This window comes from Biomphalaria glabrata, chromosome 8 (assembly GCF_947242115.1).
Source record: "Biomphalaria glabrata chromosome 8, xgBioGlab47.1, whole genome shotgun sequence".
NCBI lineage: Eukaryota > Metazoa > Mollusca > Gastropoda > Planorbidae > Biomphalaria > Biomphalaria glabrata.
The window spans coordinates 17,344,139-17,361,142 of record NC_074718.1 but is presented as its reverse complement, the minus strand read 5'-3'; the positions used below and the strand labels follow the sequence as shown (position 1 = coordinate 17,361,142).

The following is a 17,004-nucleotide window of genomic DNA, read 5'->3' as shown; positions in this document are numbered from 1 at the left end:
TAGGGACCCTATATAAGAGCGGAGGTGTCGCAGTCAAGACGGTTCACGGCAGGGGTTCAGAGCCTGGTTCACTACAGTCCGGTCGACTACAGCACAGTCCAACGGTGTGGTTCTGTACGGAGCATTACGACGGTTCAGTGCGGAGTACTGTCAAGTCTTGATCTTCGTCAGCGATCGAGTCCGACACAACGAGCCTAGTGTGTGAAGTCAGTCCTGAACTGTTGAACCCAGTGCAAGCCCGGAACGAGACGGAGAGGCCAGTGCAAGAGTTGATACGGCGGAACGGTGTTATCGGAGAGATATTTGTACAGTGTACGTGTTGCCAATTGTACAGTATTGGCTGTTATTTATTCAACCATTAAAGTGTTACGTTACTTCGGAGCCCTGAGTTGTCAAGTTCTTTAGTTGGTGGTGTATGGTGCAGTTTGCAGAGAGCATGGATAGTGAGATTCGTAACAATATGTTGTTTTTTTTAAGACAATACCTCCTTAATTAAAATTCAAATATAATAAAATAACTTGTAGTTGAACGTCCGCATTTTCTAAAACTGCCAGCTGGGAATACATAGGGGAAGGTGGGGCTAGTTGTCACAGTTTTCTGATTTTGATGTTTTAAACATATTTAGAATTCATTGATTCTCACCAAACTTAACATGCTGTAACTTAAACATTCAGACAACAATTAGAGTAAATGAAATAAACTTTATCTCTTTTTTTTATCAAAGTTATACAACAAAAAAGTTGCTGGGTTGAGGTTGTGACAATTTGCCCCACACCGGGGTAAGTGACACAGGCATATGGTAAAATGTCACACATTTAAAAAATCACCATATTTTGCTATGTCTAAAAGAAATAGCATATTAAGTCAAGACTTTGTTCTTGTAGTAGTTTCCTTGACTGGCCGTCGTGAAAGAATGATATATATGTGAAGGTTCTGAAAAGTTTTGGACCTAACAAGGAAAGCTGTAGGTTTTTCTTCAAAATAATGTTTATTTTTTTCTATATAATATTTGTATAATATCTGTTTACTTCTTCCAGCAATGCACCCACTTCCAACCTATCTAAATAGTAGGACCAAGTAACTTCTTTCCTAAAATAAATGTTGCGCTCGGAGGACATCTTTTCTGTATGTTGATGCTGGCATAACATTTGTAAACAGCATTATTTAAAGAGAAAGTCGCTTAATACTATTTAATTATCTATTTATGTATCACAATAAAAAGGAATAAATAAAACAAATAATTATTAATAAACAAATATTAATATTAAAATTTGTTTTTAAAATGCTTAATCTTCATTGGGGCAAGTTGTCACAACTGTGACAAATTACCCCAACCTGTGTGACAACTTGCCCCACAACAATTTTCAGAACATTTATTTTAATAACATTTTATTGGGTCGAGCTTTAAGAAAAAAACTAATTTCAATGTGTAACTAATACACAGAGATATGAAACAGTGTAATGTTAGACAATCATCTCAAAATTATAAGTGTTTTTCAACAAAATTACACAAAAATAAAATTCCACTTTCCGAACAGTCAAAAACAATGAATCGTAATAATTTTAAAATGCGGAAAGGTATCGACTTCATTTTATAACTATTTGTAAATGTTTCCGTAAACATCTCAGCTGTAGTTTCACATTTTTGATAGCGCATCACATTATATCGAAATAGTGTATGTGACAACTTACCCTTGTGACATTTCACCCCACCTTCCCCTACTTAATGCTATTATTAATTGATATGTTTATTATAGGTATGAACATCTAGGTCTAACACTTGACGTAAAGTTCTGATTTAGAATCTTTTAAGTTCTAGTCTAGATCTACATCTAAATTTAGAATGTAAATGTAATCTATATTAGACTTACTTAAAAATACAAGAAACGCTTATAAACTTGAATAAAGTTGAAGCAATTTTAAATTTACTGTCATAATTACGGTTATACGCCTGTCTACGCCATGTTAGCTCTAGACCTAGATTTGTAAGTCTCTAGACAAATTTACATTTATTTTATTTTAGCTTTGAAAATTTATAACGGTCAAACTAGAGATTTCCCCATCTGACCTAGTAGTTTCTAATTCTTTTCTCAGCGATAGGCTGGCTACACATCAATCATTACATTTCTAGGAAATCATTAAAGCCGTTTTTTAGATCAAATCTATGCCCAACTTTTATAAAGGACTGACTTAAATAAAGATATTTTTTAAAAAAAGTAGTCTTGTTTCATTTGCTTTAGCATTTTATTCCTTTTTTGTTTGATATTAAGATTTGATATTAAGGTAGCAATCGTAGCAAGCAGACTTTAATAAAACATATACATCAAATATCTACTAGTTGAAAATACTAATTTATACTTTTATATGCACATTTTTAGCAACCCAATCGAAATGCGATGTGTTGTTGTTTTATTTTCTAAGCAAAGCATTCAACAGTAAATCACTTATCAAATAAAATACTGACGTTACTTATAGAAATGTATGCCAACCAATGACGTAAATTCTGCCAAGTCATAGGTTTTTCTGACTGGTTGAGGCAACCCATTCCATGCCCTAATAGCACTAGGTAAGAAGGAGCATTTGTACAAATCTATCCTAGCATATGAAACGAGGATAGCATCTTTATTTTTGTGTCTTTCTATGTATTTTATTAGATATTGTTTTTGTATTTAAAGATTATAATTCAGTATTTAATGTATAATTGGTACTTTACTTTTAAGTCTTCTGTCCTGAAGGTTTTCAAAATATAGTGATTTTTCTAAAGGTGTTATTCCTCACTTCACTGAACATATTCCCATGTCATTCTGGCGGGGATGGGGGAGGAAAGTTTAATATGCTGGTGTGATCTACGTATTCCTCCACATCCAGGCAGACAAAAACGTTTTAGGTGGTCGGTTTAAGCTCTCTTTTCCACGTCGACGGTTGTGCTCAGCAATAGATTTTTTGAGCTCAAATGTGTATACCACGTCATTTTAAAGACATTTTCAGCATTTTGGAAGTTTTTTCTAACAGATGCTTTCTTCTATGACAGTGAAAGCAATCTACTTATCCATTTTTCCAGAACCAAGTGGCAATAACAATAAATCAACACCTGGTTTTGATATATATCTAATTTAGAGAGAAACGCCTCCTTACTACTAATACTCACATAAGAGATAAAACGATTAACTTTTATAACTTTACAGACGAATTTTGACTGACAAGACGGTGGACTTCAATTGTCCAATTTACTACTAATAAGAAAAATTCGTAAACATCATTGACATCGCCGTGCCAGTATCCTACAATAAAGGGAAGTAATGAAATTGAAAAACGATGCAAATAAGAACATCTATGCTTAGAAATAAAGCGACAATGGAAGCTATCTGTTTAAACAATACAGTCTGTTGTTTTAGAAGTGAAGGGATAATGACAACTAGCCTCGCATATACATTGGAAGCCCTAAGCATTCCTAAGAGGAGCCTTATTGTCCGTCAAAGGGCAGTACTGCTGCAGACCTTTCACATCATCAGTAGATTTTTTAGTGGACACGTTTGAATGTACATCCATGAATTTTGTTTCCTTTTAACGAAGCTCCCCCCTGACAGTGCTAGAGAATGAAAATTCATTTATTTCCATAATAAAAAAAAAATAACTTTATTACCATTGAGGAAATGTGTCTTATAATATGTGCACTATATGTAAACATAATTATAACGATATCAAAATAAATGTACATTCATATCAGTTTCACTTCAACATTCAACATTAGACCTAAATCTGAAGTGGATAATCAAAAGTTTGATTGTATTTGATGATGTAAAAAGACTTCTTGGTCTTTTTGTGATCTCTGTTTTCTATCTTCTATCTTATGGTAGAAAGTTGTCATGAGCGAAAAGAAAGCTGAATTCAAAACTCTGCTGCCTTGCAGCTATACCAAAACGTGGAAAAATGTTTTGTGCGTCAACCCTGACAAAACGAAGGACCCTGTGACCATAAGGCAGTTTGCAGCACACATTGCTACACCCTGTCAGAGCCTGCGACGCCGCTGATCCTGAACTGTATATGTCGTTTGCAAAGAATTACATAAGAAGCTTTTAATGTTATAACTCATACCACCGATGTGCCCTTGAACTGTATTGTCGCTTAAAGAAATTTATTTAATAATTTCAGATGTAAGTTTGTGTAAAACAGTTTTTAAAACAACTTCAACGGCTGGTGAAATCAATGTTTTATCTATACGATTTGCCATATTTGGCTATAAATAAAGAGAATTTGTAAGACGCTCACAAACCACTATCTTCCAGTGTAATTAGTTTCATATCGTCATAAAAAGTCACTTAGGCAACCACTTAAAGGCATGTAAGGAATAAGTCCCAATTTTAAATAATCCACGCTGTACAATCTACATTTCCTTTTGTTAATCATTACTTTCATGTAGACAAAATTAAGCTATTTAAATCAACATTGAAATTAAATACAACAATTTTTCTTTTGATTAGCAGGATAAATATTTAAAGGATTAACTAGGGTAGGCTACAATTCATATATATTTTATGATTATGTATTAATTATATTAGTTATATTAATGGGATCTGAAAATTAAAGTCAAGACCTGCTTAAATGAAATCCTTGATCGTAGACCCCTGTGGATATCACATAGACCCCAATTTTCTTTTCACTTTCTTAAACCTCTTGGAAGCCTCCGTAGACCCCTGGGAGGTCTATATAGACCACTTTTGGAATCACTGATCTAGATCAAAGTTGTTCCCACATCGGCTTAGAAAGGACTATTGCATTCTTGAAAAGACTATCGCGTACTAGAATTTCCGAATCTAAGACAGTATTGATTTTAGAGTATACAGTAATGTTAAGAAAATATTTTCTCTTAGACTTGTAAGTCTAGACCTTTATTATAAAGTGTAGTAGATCTATTTTCTCTACATTCGCTTAACCAGGATTTATTCCGGATGCATGAATAGAGGGCTGGGTAAAAATGTTCCATCTGTTCTTTAATCTTTTATTGACTAGTTATTGAGAGCTGTATATAGAAGGCGTTGTCTTTTTAACAAGTATTTGAAATGTTTTTCTTGTTTTACACAAAATACTGACTTAAGTCTGACTGAATTCTGATTATAAATGCGCAATATAATCAAAAACTGAGTGGGAAAAACAAGATTTTAATGGGATCTGAATTTATTTCCACTAAGCTGGAGGTTGAAGATAAAAGTATTCAAAAGTATTAGCTCAATATTATGTCCATTACATAAACGCTAACAATAACAGACTAGACGAAAATAAAAACAAGGTTACAAAAGACAGTTTGTGTGGAAATACAAACTCAAAATCGGCCCCCGAAGTGGTCCACCCAGGCAGGCTTCAATATTTTCAGAAAGAACATTCGAATGAAATTATATCAAAGACAAATGAGAGATAAGAATGGAGAAAGAAAGTTGACAGATCTTGTGTAGTGCCCTAATGGTCCCGCAGATCAAAGGATAGGTGAAAGTAAATGTAAAGTTAGATGTGAACCTGGCCTAACTAGTTCCCCTTTCAAACCTTGTGGTCTATAGGGCAGATGATATAAAGTCCATCTGTTTTTGTGGCCTACGGTTAACGAGGTAGTCATGTAGCCAGCACAACGACCAACCACCTTTACTTTTCCCCAACTAATGCCCGGTACCCATTAGAGCTGAGTGGACTCAGAGGCGCTCAATCTCTTATTTGAATCCTCAAAAAAAAAAAAAAACAAATTCCGAAATATGAAAAAGCGCAGGAAAATGAAGTTTACAAGATTGCTATTCGTTTTAAATTAGGTCTAACTTATAATGCATACTAATTAGCTTTTTCTCTTTAAAAAACTGCTTGCATAACTGATTTTAAAAATTAGATTTTTCGCTTTCAGAAAAAAAAAGTAGCCGTTGCATCAGAACTTTGAATGTTCTAAAATATTATGGTGTCGGATTTTCAATATCTTTTCTAGTTTACGAGATCTAAATGGGACAGACGAACAGACTGAAAGACGGACAGACATTTCTCACAAAACTAATAGCGTCTTTTCCCCTTTCGGGGGCCGCTAAAAATCAATCGTAATAGAATTAAATAGCTGCAGAGTCTCGTTCTAAATCTAATGCGCGAGTGACCTCATAAATCAGGAAAGGTTATTCTGGGAAGTTTCAGATCTTATGACAGTCAAACTATATCATTTTACTAATGAATATCTCTTCTACTTGCCGTAAAATGAATAACAGATATCTCAGTGTCTTAGAATTTAGTAATGATATAAGCCTAAATAATTCGTTTCTAATGTTTAGATATAAAATAGATCTACATTTATATAATCAGATTTCATGGAATACAAACGTTAAAATAAAGTAAAAAAAACACAACAACTGTCAAATGCCAATCTAAACCTTCTCTAGACCGAACTCTATATAATTATACAAATTAATGATCAAAGTAAGGTCCATATAAATGATAACAATTTTCAAATTATAGTTAAATATTTAATTTGATTCTTAGTAGTCTATACAAACTGTTTGATGAACACATAAGTAAGATTGAATCTAATTAAAGATATATATTAATTAAATCATAAATGTATATTATGCACTAAACAATTGATCAACTCATTTTTTTTAGAAAACTTATTTCAGCTCGTCTGGTCAAAAGTTTGTACACTTTCTCTCTCCCATACCCATTCTCGGATTAAGTTAAAAATTTTGCACAATTAGTCAATGACAATAACAAGACATAATCACATAAAATATGTTATTAGTCAATTAATTACTGGTAATTAATTATTTTAATTTGATACCAACTAGGGAAAAAAATCCTTCAGTATTCACAGATATGGCAAAATATATAGGGTTTCGTTATCTTAGCTAAATAAAACACTTTATTTCTCCCACACACATTGAAACATTAAATAATCATTTATTTTATATTAGAACCAAACAGACCATAAATAAAAAAAAATAATCAATTAGTTAATTAAGTAGTGACAACCAAATAAGGGAAATAACCTCTACATTTTTGTAAAGATATAGCTGTAAGTGCGGCGTTCTTTCCCTTAGATAAGCTTTGTTTTTATTTAAAGTTTTTTTAAATATTTTGTTTGGTATTTCTTGTTCTCCAGGTGATCATGAAACTCAAGAGTCTGAAGGTGGAGAAGCAGAACTACACAAATATTTAGCTGGCTGTAAAAAAAATCCAGGTCATAGACAGTTTATACCTATTGATAAATTCACATTGAAACATTTACCCGAAGATCTTCAAGACAAGGATTTGTATGAATACACCAAAGTTATAGCTGATTTGACAGTTAGAGTAGATGTTAAAATCACCAGTTCCGAAAGGCCAAAGTTTTGGCCATATCCATATTTGACCACTCAACCATATCCATTTTACAACATGAGGGGCAGAAGACACTTTAAGACAGGAAGCGGAAAAATGTGTTATGTGAATAAGTTTCAAAGTGGGGAAATGATTAATAAAGATTTTGCAGAAAGTAAGTACACAAAGTGTTGGTGCAGAAAATGTCAAGATTCAGACACAGCCACCAATGTTTGGTGGGAGTTTTATGCGCACACAGCCACACAACTAATTTTTGATGACATTGAGGCCAGCCACACGACCTTAAGATTGTTTTATGATAGAGACGATAGTCCAGTGGTTAGTGTTGCTAAGGTTAGTGTTGTAGATGTAAACACTCAAGAAGACTGGTGTAAGTTGAACTGTGTGACATGTGACAAAAATATTGGAAATAAACTGATGGACATCTGGAAACGATATGAAAATGTCTGGAGGAAAGTTTACAACAAATACTTCTACTCTAGAGATCAACACAAATTTACCTTTATAGTGTCACATCCTCATGGCTGTTCTAAGCAGATCAGTGTTGGTCAATGGATGGACAAACAAATGATAGGTTTTAGTACCAGGTTCACCTATACAACATGCACATGTCCAGGAAGTAGTGGAGCACATGTCCAGTGTGTGGGTTATAATGAGGGATGGTGCTATCATCTTGTTCACTCTGGCAGTTTTAAGTCTGGATTAAATCACAGTGGGCATGATTGGCTTTAGTGAAGTCTTTTTGAGAGTTTAAATAGAAGATGTGGTTCCCAAACCTTTTTTGTCTCGCAGACTCCTTGCCATGTTTTCTGGTTTTTAGTAGACCCCCGGCTTAACTTAAATTGCATTTTCGCAAAATCATCTACTCTATTTTTTGCTAAAAAAATAAATGTAGTGAGTTGAAGAGTTAAAAAGTAATTTAAAGCTATATTTTAAGTTAGATATTTATCTTTTTTATTGATAGAGTTACAATTTAAATCAATTAAAATAGAAACTTATAACTCGAATCACCAAACACACTTGTACATCATCCGTTGGTACGGATATTGTTTCATATAGGAATTTGTTGCTGTATGAAGTAGTCCTCTAAACATAAAATATTAATTAATTAATTGGCCTTAAGTATCATTGTAAGTTTTCGCAAAGAGCAGTTTCTTGTGTATTTCGTTTTCTTTGTTGTGTGGCTTAAATATTGGATCCGCAAGACTGTTTTCAATATCAGGAGAAGGGGAGAAGGCGAATAACTGGCGCCTAAACCAGTAAGCTTCGAGCAGGAAGAACTCATTAGCCTTGGCTTGCAACCCACCTCTGCTGCCTTCCAGCTATACCCAATCATGGGAAAGGTGTCGTGGGTCAAACTGGAGAAAAAATAAGGAGCCCTAACCCTATCACAGAGAGAGAGAGACAGACAGAGATAGATTGTGATTGATAGAAAATTTACATTTTAGAAATTTAATGTTTACACAAGTTTATACATCTCAGCAGGAAAATATTTGCCTTGATAAAGACGAAGCATATGTTAAAGAAAAGTATTTATATATATACATATATATATATATATATATATATATATATATATATATATATATATTATTCTAATTTTCTAAATTAATAATATAGAAACAATAATATCATTCTTTTTTTATTTTGGATGTAAAAAAGAAAAAAAAGTATTTTAATAATTAAAAAACATGTTTTTTTTTATTTACACATTATAGCAAATGAAATAAACAATCCACTAATGAGCTTCACTGTAATTTAATCCAGACTTCAAACTTCCACTGTGAACAAGAGAAGACCACCTTAACCCTGTCCCGGCATTGGACGAAAAACACTGAACATTTCCTCCGCTACTTCCTGGACATGTACAGGTTGTATACAAATATTTAGATGTAGAGCTAAAACTAGCTTCCCCTACCTTTTGATCGAATTTCCATTGACCAACACTGATCTGTTTAGAACATCCATGAGGATGTGACACTATAAAGCAGAACTTGTCAGTACAACTAGACTTATAAAATTTCTCAAATACTTTTGATCTAACATTGTTTAAATGTTCCCATATTATCATTAGTTTATTTCCTAAATTCGTGTCGCATGTGACACATTTCAACTCGCACTTGTCATTCAGAATATTAATATCAGAAACACTGACATTATCAACAATGATCACAGGACTATCTTCTGTATCATAAAACAATCTAATGGTCGTGAAGCTGGCCTCTAAGTCATCGAAAACAACTTGTGCGGCTGTGTACACTTTAAACTCCCACCACACATTGCTGGGTGCGTCTGAATCTTGACATTTTCTACACCAACATTTTGACTTGTCACTACGTCTATTATCATCATGTTGATTGTCTCCATTTTGAAATTTGTTTACACACCACACTCTTCCACTTCCTGTCCTCAAATGTTTTGTATCGTGCATGCTAAAAAATGGATATGGGTGAGTTGTCTGTGGCCAAAACATTGGTCTGTTTGGACTATTCGTTGTAACAGCTACTCTTACTGTCAGATCAGCTACAGCTCTGATGTATTCATATATCATTGTCTCGATGTGCCCAAGGTAAATGTTTTCTGGTGAATGTATTAACAGGTATAAACTGCTTATGACCTGGATTCTTCTTACAGTCAGCAAAATATTTTTGTAGATCAGATTCTCCTCCTTCTGACTCTTGATTTTCATGATCACCTGAAAAACGGGTAAATAGACTTGAGTTGATCAATGTTTGGAACACATCGCACAGTATTGATTTGATCACTACATATCTATTAATAAATTGTCTAATAATGTTATCAGATAATAATTTAAGACAAAAATTACCTATTAAAGGACCTTTATAATCCTGGGAATAAAAAGTATTTAATATTAGAAAAAAATGCCTCTAATAACGTAGCAATACTAATGTACAATAAAAATTGACAAAATATCTAAAACCATTTGCATAAATGTGCTAACAATATGGCAAATGGTCATCTCCCCTACTAAAGAGCCTCTCGCGTATGTTACTTTTAATAGTAAATAGTAGTAAAAGTGTTGTATTTTTATGAAAAAAAAAGCTTGCATACGTGATTTAGAAAATTAGATTTTTCACTTTTAGAAATTAAAAAGTAGCAGTTGCATCGGAACTTTGAATGGAATAAAATATTATGATGTCAGATTTCCACTATCTTTTCTAGTTTACGAGATCCAAACGGGGCGGACGGACAGACATTTCACACAAAACTAATATGGTCTTTTCCCCTTTCGGTGGCCGCTAAAAATACATAAAAAAACAAAGCTGATAAATGTAAGTGTAAATGTATCGATTAGCTTGGATCAGTCGTGTAATTAAATTTGTGATAGATCCAGACCAACAGCAATAACTCTATGGGATTAATAATATTTTTACCGACTGTTTTTGCTTAGCGCTAATTTCAGGCTTTTAGTTTTCTTGTTGGGCTGTGATCCTATCACTTATCTTGACCATTTGGAAAATTGTAAGGGGGGGGGGGAAAGATGGCGATATATCTGGGCAAATTTTATCGTAATTGGTTTTCAGAGCATTTTTAAAAAAATAAGGTGGGGAACCACCTGAATTCGAAATCTTGGCTCTGGCCTCTTCAAAACGACGTGCTAAACACTCTGCTTGTGAGATACTTATAACTAGAAAAGATTGCATAGCTATATATTTTTATTACAATTAAGAGTGGCGACCTATATAGGGGACTAATTTAGCTTATATCACAAATTCAGTCAAGTACAATTTCTTTCCCTTGTTCAATATACAAAACAAAATATTTATTTACTAAAAGTTTATTAACTTATTGTGTTTTTTTTATCTTTGTGTAGTCAGGTAAAAGGAATAATTGTGCAAAGTTTCAGCTTAATCCGAGATCGGGTGTCGGAGAATAACGTGTACAAACATTTTACCAAACAGACAAACAAAGTGAGCTCATATAATAAGCTTTGTAAAAAAGCCTTTTTTTTTAAATGTTTAGAAACACCGACAGACTGATTATAATAATTAAAAATTGCATGGAATATTTATCTATTTAGATCAGCAGTTCTCAACCTTTTTGTTGCCGCGACCCTCTAAAACGATTACCCACAAGACAGCGACCGCAACTTTTTTTTTCGTTCATAGGCTTAGGTAATGGAAATTTGCTATGTTATAAAATCGTTATCGTATTGTCTGTATCAGATGTTTGAGGCCTTTTCATTAGTGGAAATTTAACAAATAAAAAGCTTTATGTAATTGTAATGAGTGTAAAATAAATGTGTTTTATAATTAAATTGCTAACAAAAGTTTATCTTTATAACTTGCATTTATTAGCTTTTCTTTTGCGTATTCACCGTATTCATGTGCTTACTTATGTAAGAATTTTAAAAGTATGGCAAAACATGGAGGATGATGTTCAATAAGGTCAACTCCATTGCTACAAATAAATACGTCAACGTGAGTGGGAAGGTTGTGGGAATCTGTGTCAGAGTACAGTGAATGCCATCTTCAGCATCAAGTCTACTTGTTTTTTTTAGACTGGATAACTAACAGGCTGGTAAACCTTGTTCCGCTAAAATTTGTGCCAATTGTTAGAAATGGATAAAGAAGGCGCAACACAATCTCGAAGTGGGATATGACTGCAAACACGTGATCCAGAATTGTGTCACTGACATTGAAAAGAAATCATTAGCTGCATCGCTTTTGATGAGCCCAATAGACTCTTTCTGTCTCCGTGACAGCTTCAACTTAGACTTCTAGAAAGTGTAAACATGATGTCATGTAGATATAGAATTTCGGTGAAATTTCACTCGATGCTAGTGCTGATGTTCGTTGACATAAATTGCCATTGTAGTCGGTCTGTCAGATACAGCCCCCTTTTTTCCTCATAGAAAGCAGAAAAAGTTGGCAAGATTCAAGTTTTATTTTCATCTACTTTTGTTTGCCAAAGTTGATGTTTCATTGGGACGAAAGGATCTTTTCATTCAGACAAATCGATGTATGTGTTTGATACTTACATTGAGGCATTTAACTATTCAAGGTGACAAAGATGTCTACCAGTTCGGCTATTTTCTGTATATTTTCTCTCTAATAAAAAACAAACTTCTCCAAGAAGATTAAAAACAACTTTATAGAACCTAGCCTCTCGACAACCACGTCAGATCCGTGTGAAACAGTAGAGCAAGGTGAATCAATCAAACTCAGTAGAAAGAAATAACTGGAAGGGAAAATTGAAAAATAGCTTCAAAAAGGGATGTTTCACTAACTCATATTGCCATCTTTATCCTCGAGCAAAATATCCATCTTCTTAAATAAGTAAACCTACTTTTTTAAATTAAAATTGTGTTTGACGATTGCTTCGTAATTTAACATTCAAACATCTGGATAATGCCCCTTTGTTTTATCACATTAAAGCGTATACCAACTATGCTTGTTACATAAAATAAATAAATAATAATACAGATGATAAATTAACAAAAACCAAATTAGCAATGTACTTGGGCGACCCCTGACAAATAGTCATTCGACCCCCAAAGGGGTCGCGAATCTAGTATCTCATTGTATTTGGTGCAATTAAATCATAATTATATCATATTTTCCATTGAAGAAATAGATATATTTTTATCTAAATAAATTTTGAATAGTAGGCCTATTCCTTTTTCGTGATATCGTCTAATTATATAAATGTTCAATTTCTATTAGGCTCGTAAATTTATTAAATATGTCTCTCTCAAAGTATTGCAGATAAATATTGATTAAAATGTGCCTACATGAGTTCTATTTTTTTTCTATTTGTTAATTTAAAATTATCTAATTCATATCTATAATTTATCTAAATGTTTCGAAATGTTGATAAACGTTTTCATTTACATTTTCATTTGATCTGATAATGAATTGTTTGCTTTGTTTTAAATAATTCATTTGTTGTTTAATCTTCACTTTAACCTATCTCTTAGTTTGTTGAACCATTTTGGCACCACACAAGATCTGTCAACCGTTTTTTTTTTCTATTCCTCTCTGTCCTTTGCCTTGGGCACAATTTCATTCAATGACAGGCCAGCCCATTCTTTGTGATTGTCTTTAAATCACTTTCTCTGTCTTCCTGTTACTTAACTCTTTCTCTGCGTAATTATTTACCACATTCTGATGGAATCAACGTTTGTATCGTCGGTTAGGAGAGAAAGAGTTAAAGATGTTCTTTAAGATTGTAATTATAGTAACATTCTAGCCCAAACCTTACGCAGGAAGACAGAGGATGGCAGTGGGCAGGATTTGAAACCGAGAATTTGAGTCCATCACAGTCCAGAGCGCATACCACATGACTATGCAGTCATCAATTGCTTTTTAAAATAATTTTTCTAAAGATTTTGTGTTCCTTGGGGAGCTCAGTTGTCATCTGTAAAGCAATACAGGCAAAATGGCAGGTTTAAATTATTTCAGCTACATTATAAGAAGCTGTTACTTGCAAAATAGAAGTTTGCGAGACAAAGGTGCTGCTGACATGATATGGCGTTTGGCTGGTTATTGACATGATTACGTGAGGACTAGAAGTACAATAACAATAATATAATCTGATTTAGAAAGATACTCACTCGTGCTATAAATACTCGCAACAGGATGTCCTCGAGTCAACCAATTACCTAATACAGATATACTTAATTTGACTTACAAGACGTTGGATTTTAATCGCACAGATTTACTGTTTATCAACAAACAAACGAAAAGTGAAAAAATGAAACAAATTGGCCACAAAAAGTGTTTAGACAATTCGTTCAGTCAAACCTCTGTGGGAAGGTCTTGAATCAGAAACATTCGATGATGTGTTTAGCGCTGTACATATCATTTCAAACGTTATACTACAAAACTTCTAAGAATTTTCTGACAGAAATAGAGTCCGAATATGAAGACATTCTAATTTAAAGTGAAGTGCACTAGGTAAGCAGAGAAAAGGTTCAAAAACCTTTTTTAAAATATGAGACATGAAAGTGAAATTTAAGTGACGGAGAAAGGAAAGCAAGTGCCTCAACTTCACGACTCCTTCCTGGTTGTGGGATTAGAGGCTTTTTCAAGGGACATCAGATCATATCTAAATGAACTCAACAAAGTACAAGAAAAACATGTTGATTTCAATTATGTAATCTGACACAAGATTAACGAAATTCATTTATTATGCGAAAAGGGTCGAAACCATAGGGCCTTAATCGCCTCATAGACGAAAATCTAGATGCTTTTCTTGGTGTTTCATCAATACATTGAGAATCTCATAAGCTGGTTTCGGATAGACTTCCTACATTCAATGAATTAATACATTATATCTACGGGTTTCAAATAAAAGGGCGTTATTTTTTATTTAATGTTGTTGTTTTTTTTTTGTATCTTTTTTTTTTTGTTACGTGACATGAAAGAATGGACGGGCCTGCCATTGCAAGAGGTTTTAACTAAGAGAGAAAACAACAAAAGAACAGAGAGGAATGAAGAAAGATGGTCGACAACTCTTGCATGATGCTCCGGTCCAGCAGACTAAAGGATAGGTCAAGGTAAGAACATTAGTGTCGGATATTAAAAAGGCCACAGGGCGAGTAGTTTTTGTCAACACTGTTTTATCTAATAAATATGTTAATTAAATATTATTACACGTACATAGTTTTTGCTACTACCTAATCAAACCGAACCCAAATTTGAACTTAAGAACTGACCGAACCAGAACTATACTCGTCATCGAACCGAACCGACCTCGAGCTTACATTTGATGGAACTGAACAGAACCTGAACCTGAGCATCACACGTATTTATGTAAATATCGCCGTGTCAGAGTATTGTTATTCCGCTGTGACTTAATATGGCCACCTTTTATCTATAGTAAAGCATAGACTAGAACAATGTTGAGGCCTGATAAGGGTGTGTTTCTAGCTGGAAATGTTAAAACACTGCTGAAAGATAACTGACCCAATCACTACTATTAGATCAATCACTTCTGTTAGCTAACGGAATTAATCTTTGTTGCTAGATAACTGAATCAATCACTGTTGTTAGATAATTGACTCAATCACTGCTGTTAGATAACTGAATCAATCCCTGCTGTTAGATAATTGACTCAATCACTGCTGTTAGATAACTGAATCAATCACTTTTGTTAGATAACTGACTCAACCATTGTTGTAAGATAATTGACTCAATCACTACTCTTAGGGAAATATTCAATCACTGCTGTTAGATAACTGAATCAATCACTGCTGTTAGATAACTGACTCAATCACTGCTGTAAAATAACTGAAACAATCAATGCTGTAAAATAACTTAATTAATCACTGCTGTTAGATAACTGATTCAATCATTGCTGTTAGATAACTGACTTAATCACTGCTGTTAGATAACTGATTAATTACTGTGGACATAAAAGTGGGCGAATGGAATGAAAATATAATTTATTGAAGTCAAGTTCATAAAACTGTTTCGAGTTTAAGTTGACTCGTATCATTCTCCCTCTCATTTGGCAATAATGAAAACGTACCTGATCTTTTTCTTCAGTTAAGTAAGAGATGACACTATTGATGCAATAAAAATAAGAGCACACAAAAGGAACCTAATAAAAAACAACAACCAAGGATGAATTTATTAAACATCGTTTAAATTAGTTTAATAATTATAACTTATACACAAGTAACTATACATTTGTTGAACAAATGTTAAATGGTGATAGATATTTTTTGGCATATTGATTAGTTGAAGCTAAAATGGGGCTTCAGATGTTAAAAGTATATATTTTTATTAATAAACTTAGGTTATATAAAAACATTGGACAGAAATGTTGATGAATTGTTAAAATACTTACGCATATAAAACGTCAATTGAAAAATAGTCCACCATTTCACTAGAAATAAACAGTCAAAAATTTTTTATTCAAATAATACTATTCTCTCGTGTTTTACTATTTGCTATTAAAATATCTTTGAAAAAAAATATTTCTTTTGCATGCATTATGAGTTTATTTTTTGTTTACTTTAACAGCATAGATATGTAAAAAAAAAAATAGTACTAAGCGAGAAATATCGCATTTTTTTAGTTAAAAGGATGATTTATATTTTAGCGTTATCAGCTCATAAAGATCATGAGGCATAGAATGCAGAAATAAGGTTCTAAACATAGACTACTAGACTGGAAACCGGAAATAAATTAATATCCGCGACTGATCGCTCGTGAACATTATGTAGACAGTTGGATCAAGGCGTTGTTTTGTCAAGTAGTTCAAAGAAGTATAGTTGATGTTTTTTATTCGACCCTAACTTATGTAACATATAATTTTATTTTTTAGACCTAGATCTAGTAATTGATTATCAAAAATACACACAAAAAAATCACAATTTAGTGTTGCATTCAGTCTTTTGATAAAGAAGATTATATATCTAAAAATTGCAAAATAATAATTATGAGACGAGAGTACTCTTATTTTTTATGTTCATTTACTAGATCTAGATCTAAAAAAAATATAAATTATATGTTATATAGGTTAGGGTGTCCGAACGACAGTCAAGCGCGCAAACTGCACGACCAGGCAGGGTTCATACCCTGCTCGCTGCCATTCTCCCTCGTCCAGCGAGAATTTAATTATTTATCCAAATTAAATCACGTCTTGACTATTCCTTGCGAATAGGTAGATCCGACATGGATCCAACTCCGACTGGGC

General features: G+C 33.2%; 2 protein-coding genes across 3 annotated transcripts in view; one reads left to right on the top strand and one right to left on the bottom strand.

Annotated features, from left to right (window-relative positions):
* The window catches only part of LOC106074118 (uncharacterized), a 47,999-nt gene extending 39,260 nt beyond the window's left edge, over positions 1-8,739 (top strand). For both annotated transcript variants that reach the window (XM_056039275.1, XM_056039274.1), the window contains exon 3: positions 7,118-8,739. In XM_056039275.1, coding sequence (XP_055895250.1) covers positions 7,118-8,067 — 950 coding nt within the window. In that variant the 3' untranslated portion in view covers positions 8,068-8,739. The remainder of the gene's footprint in view (positions 1-7,117) is intronic.
* A 225-nt stretch (positions 8,740-8,964) lies between these two features.
* On the bottom strand, positions 8,965-10,024 carry LOC106074117 (uncharacterized). Its single transcript, XM_013234847.2, has one exon. It carries the CDS (start codon positions 10,022-10,024, stop codon positions 9,074-9,076), a length of 951 nt encoding a protein of 316 aa, XP_013090301.2. The 3' UTR covers positions 8,965-9,073.
* Between the last annotated feature and the right edge of the window lie 6,980 nt (positions 10,025-17,004).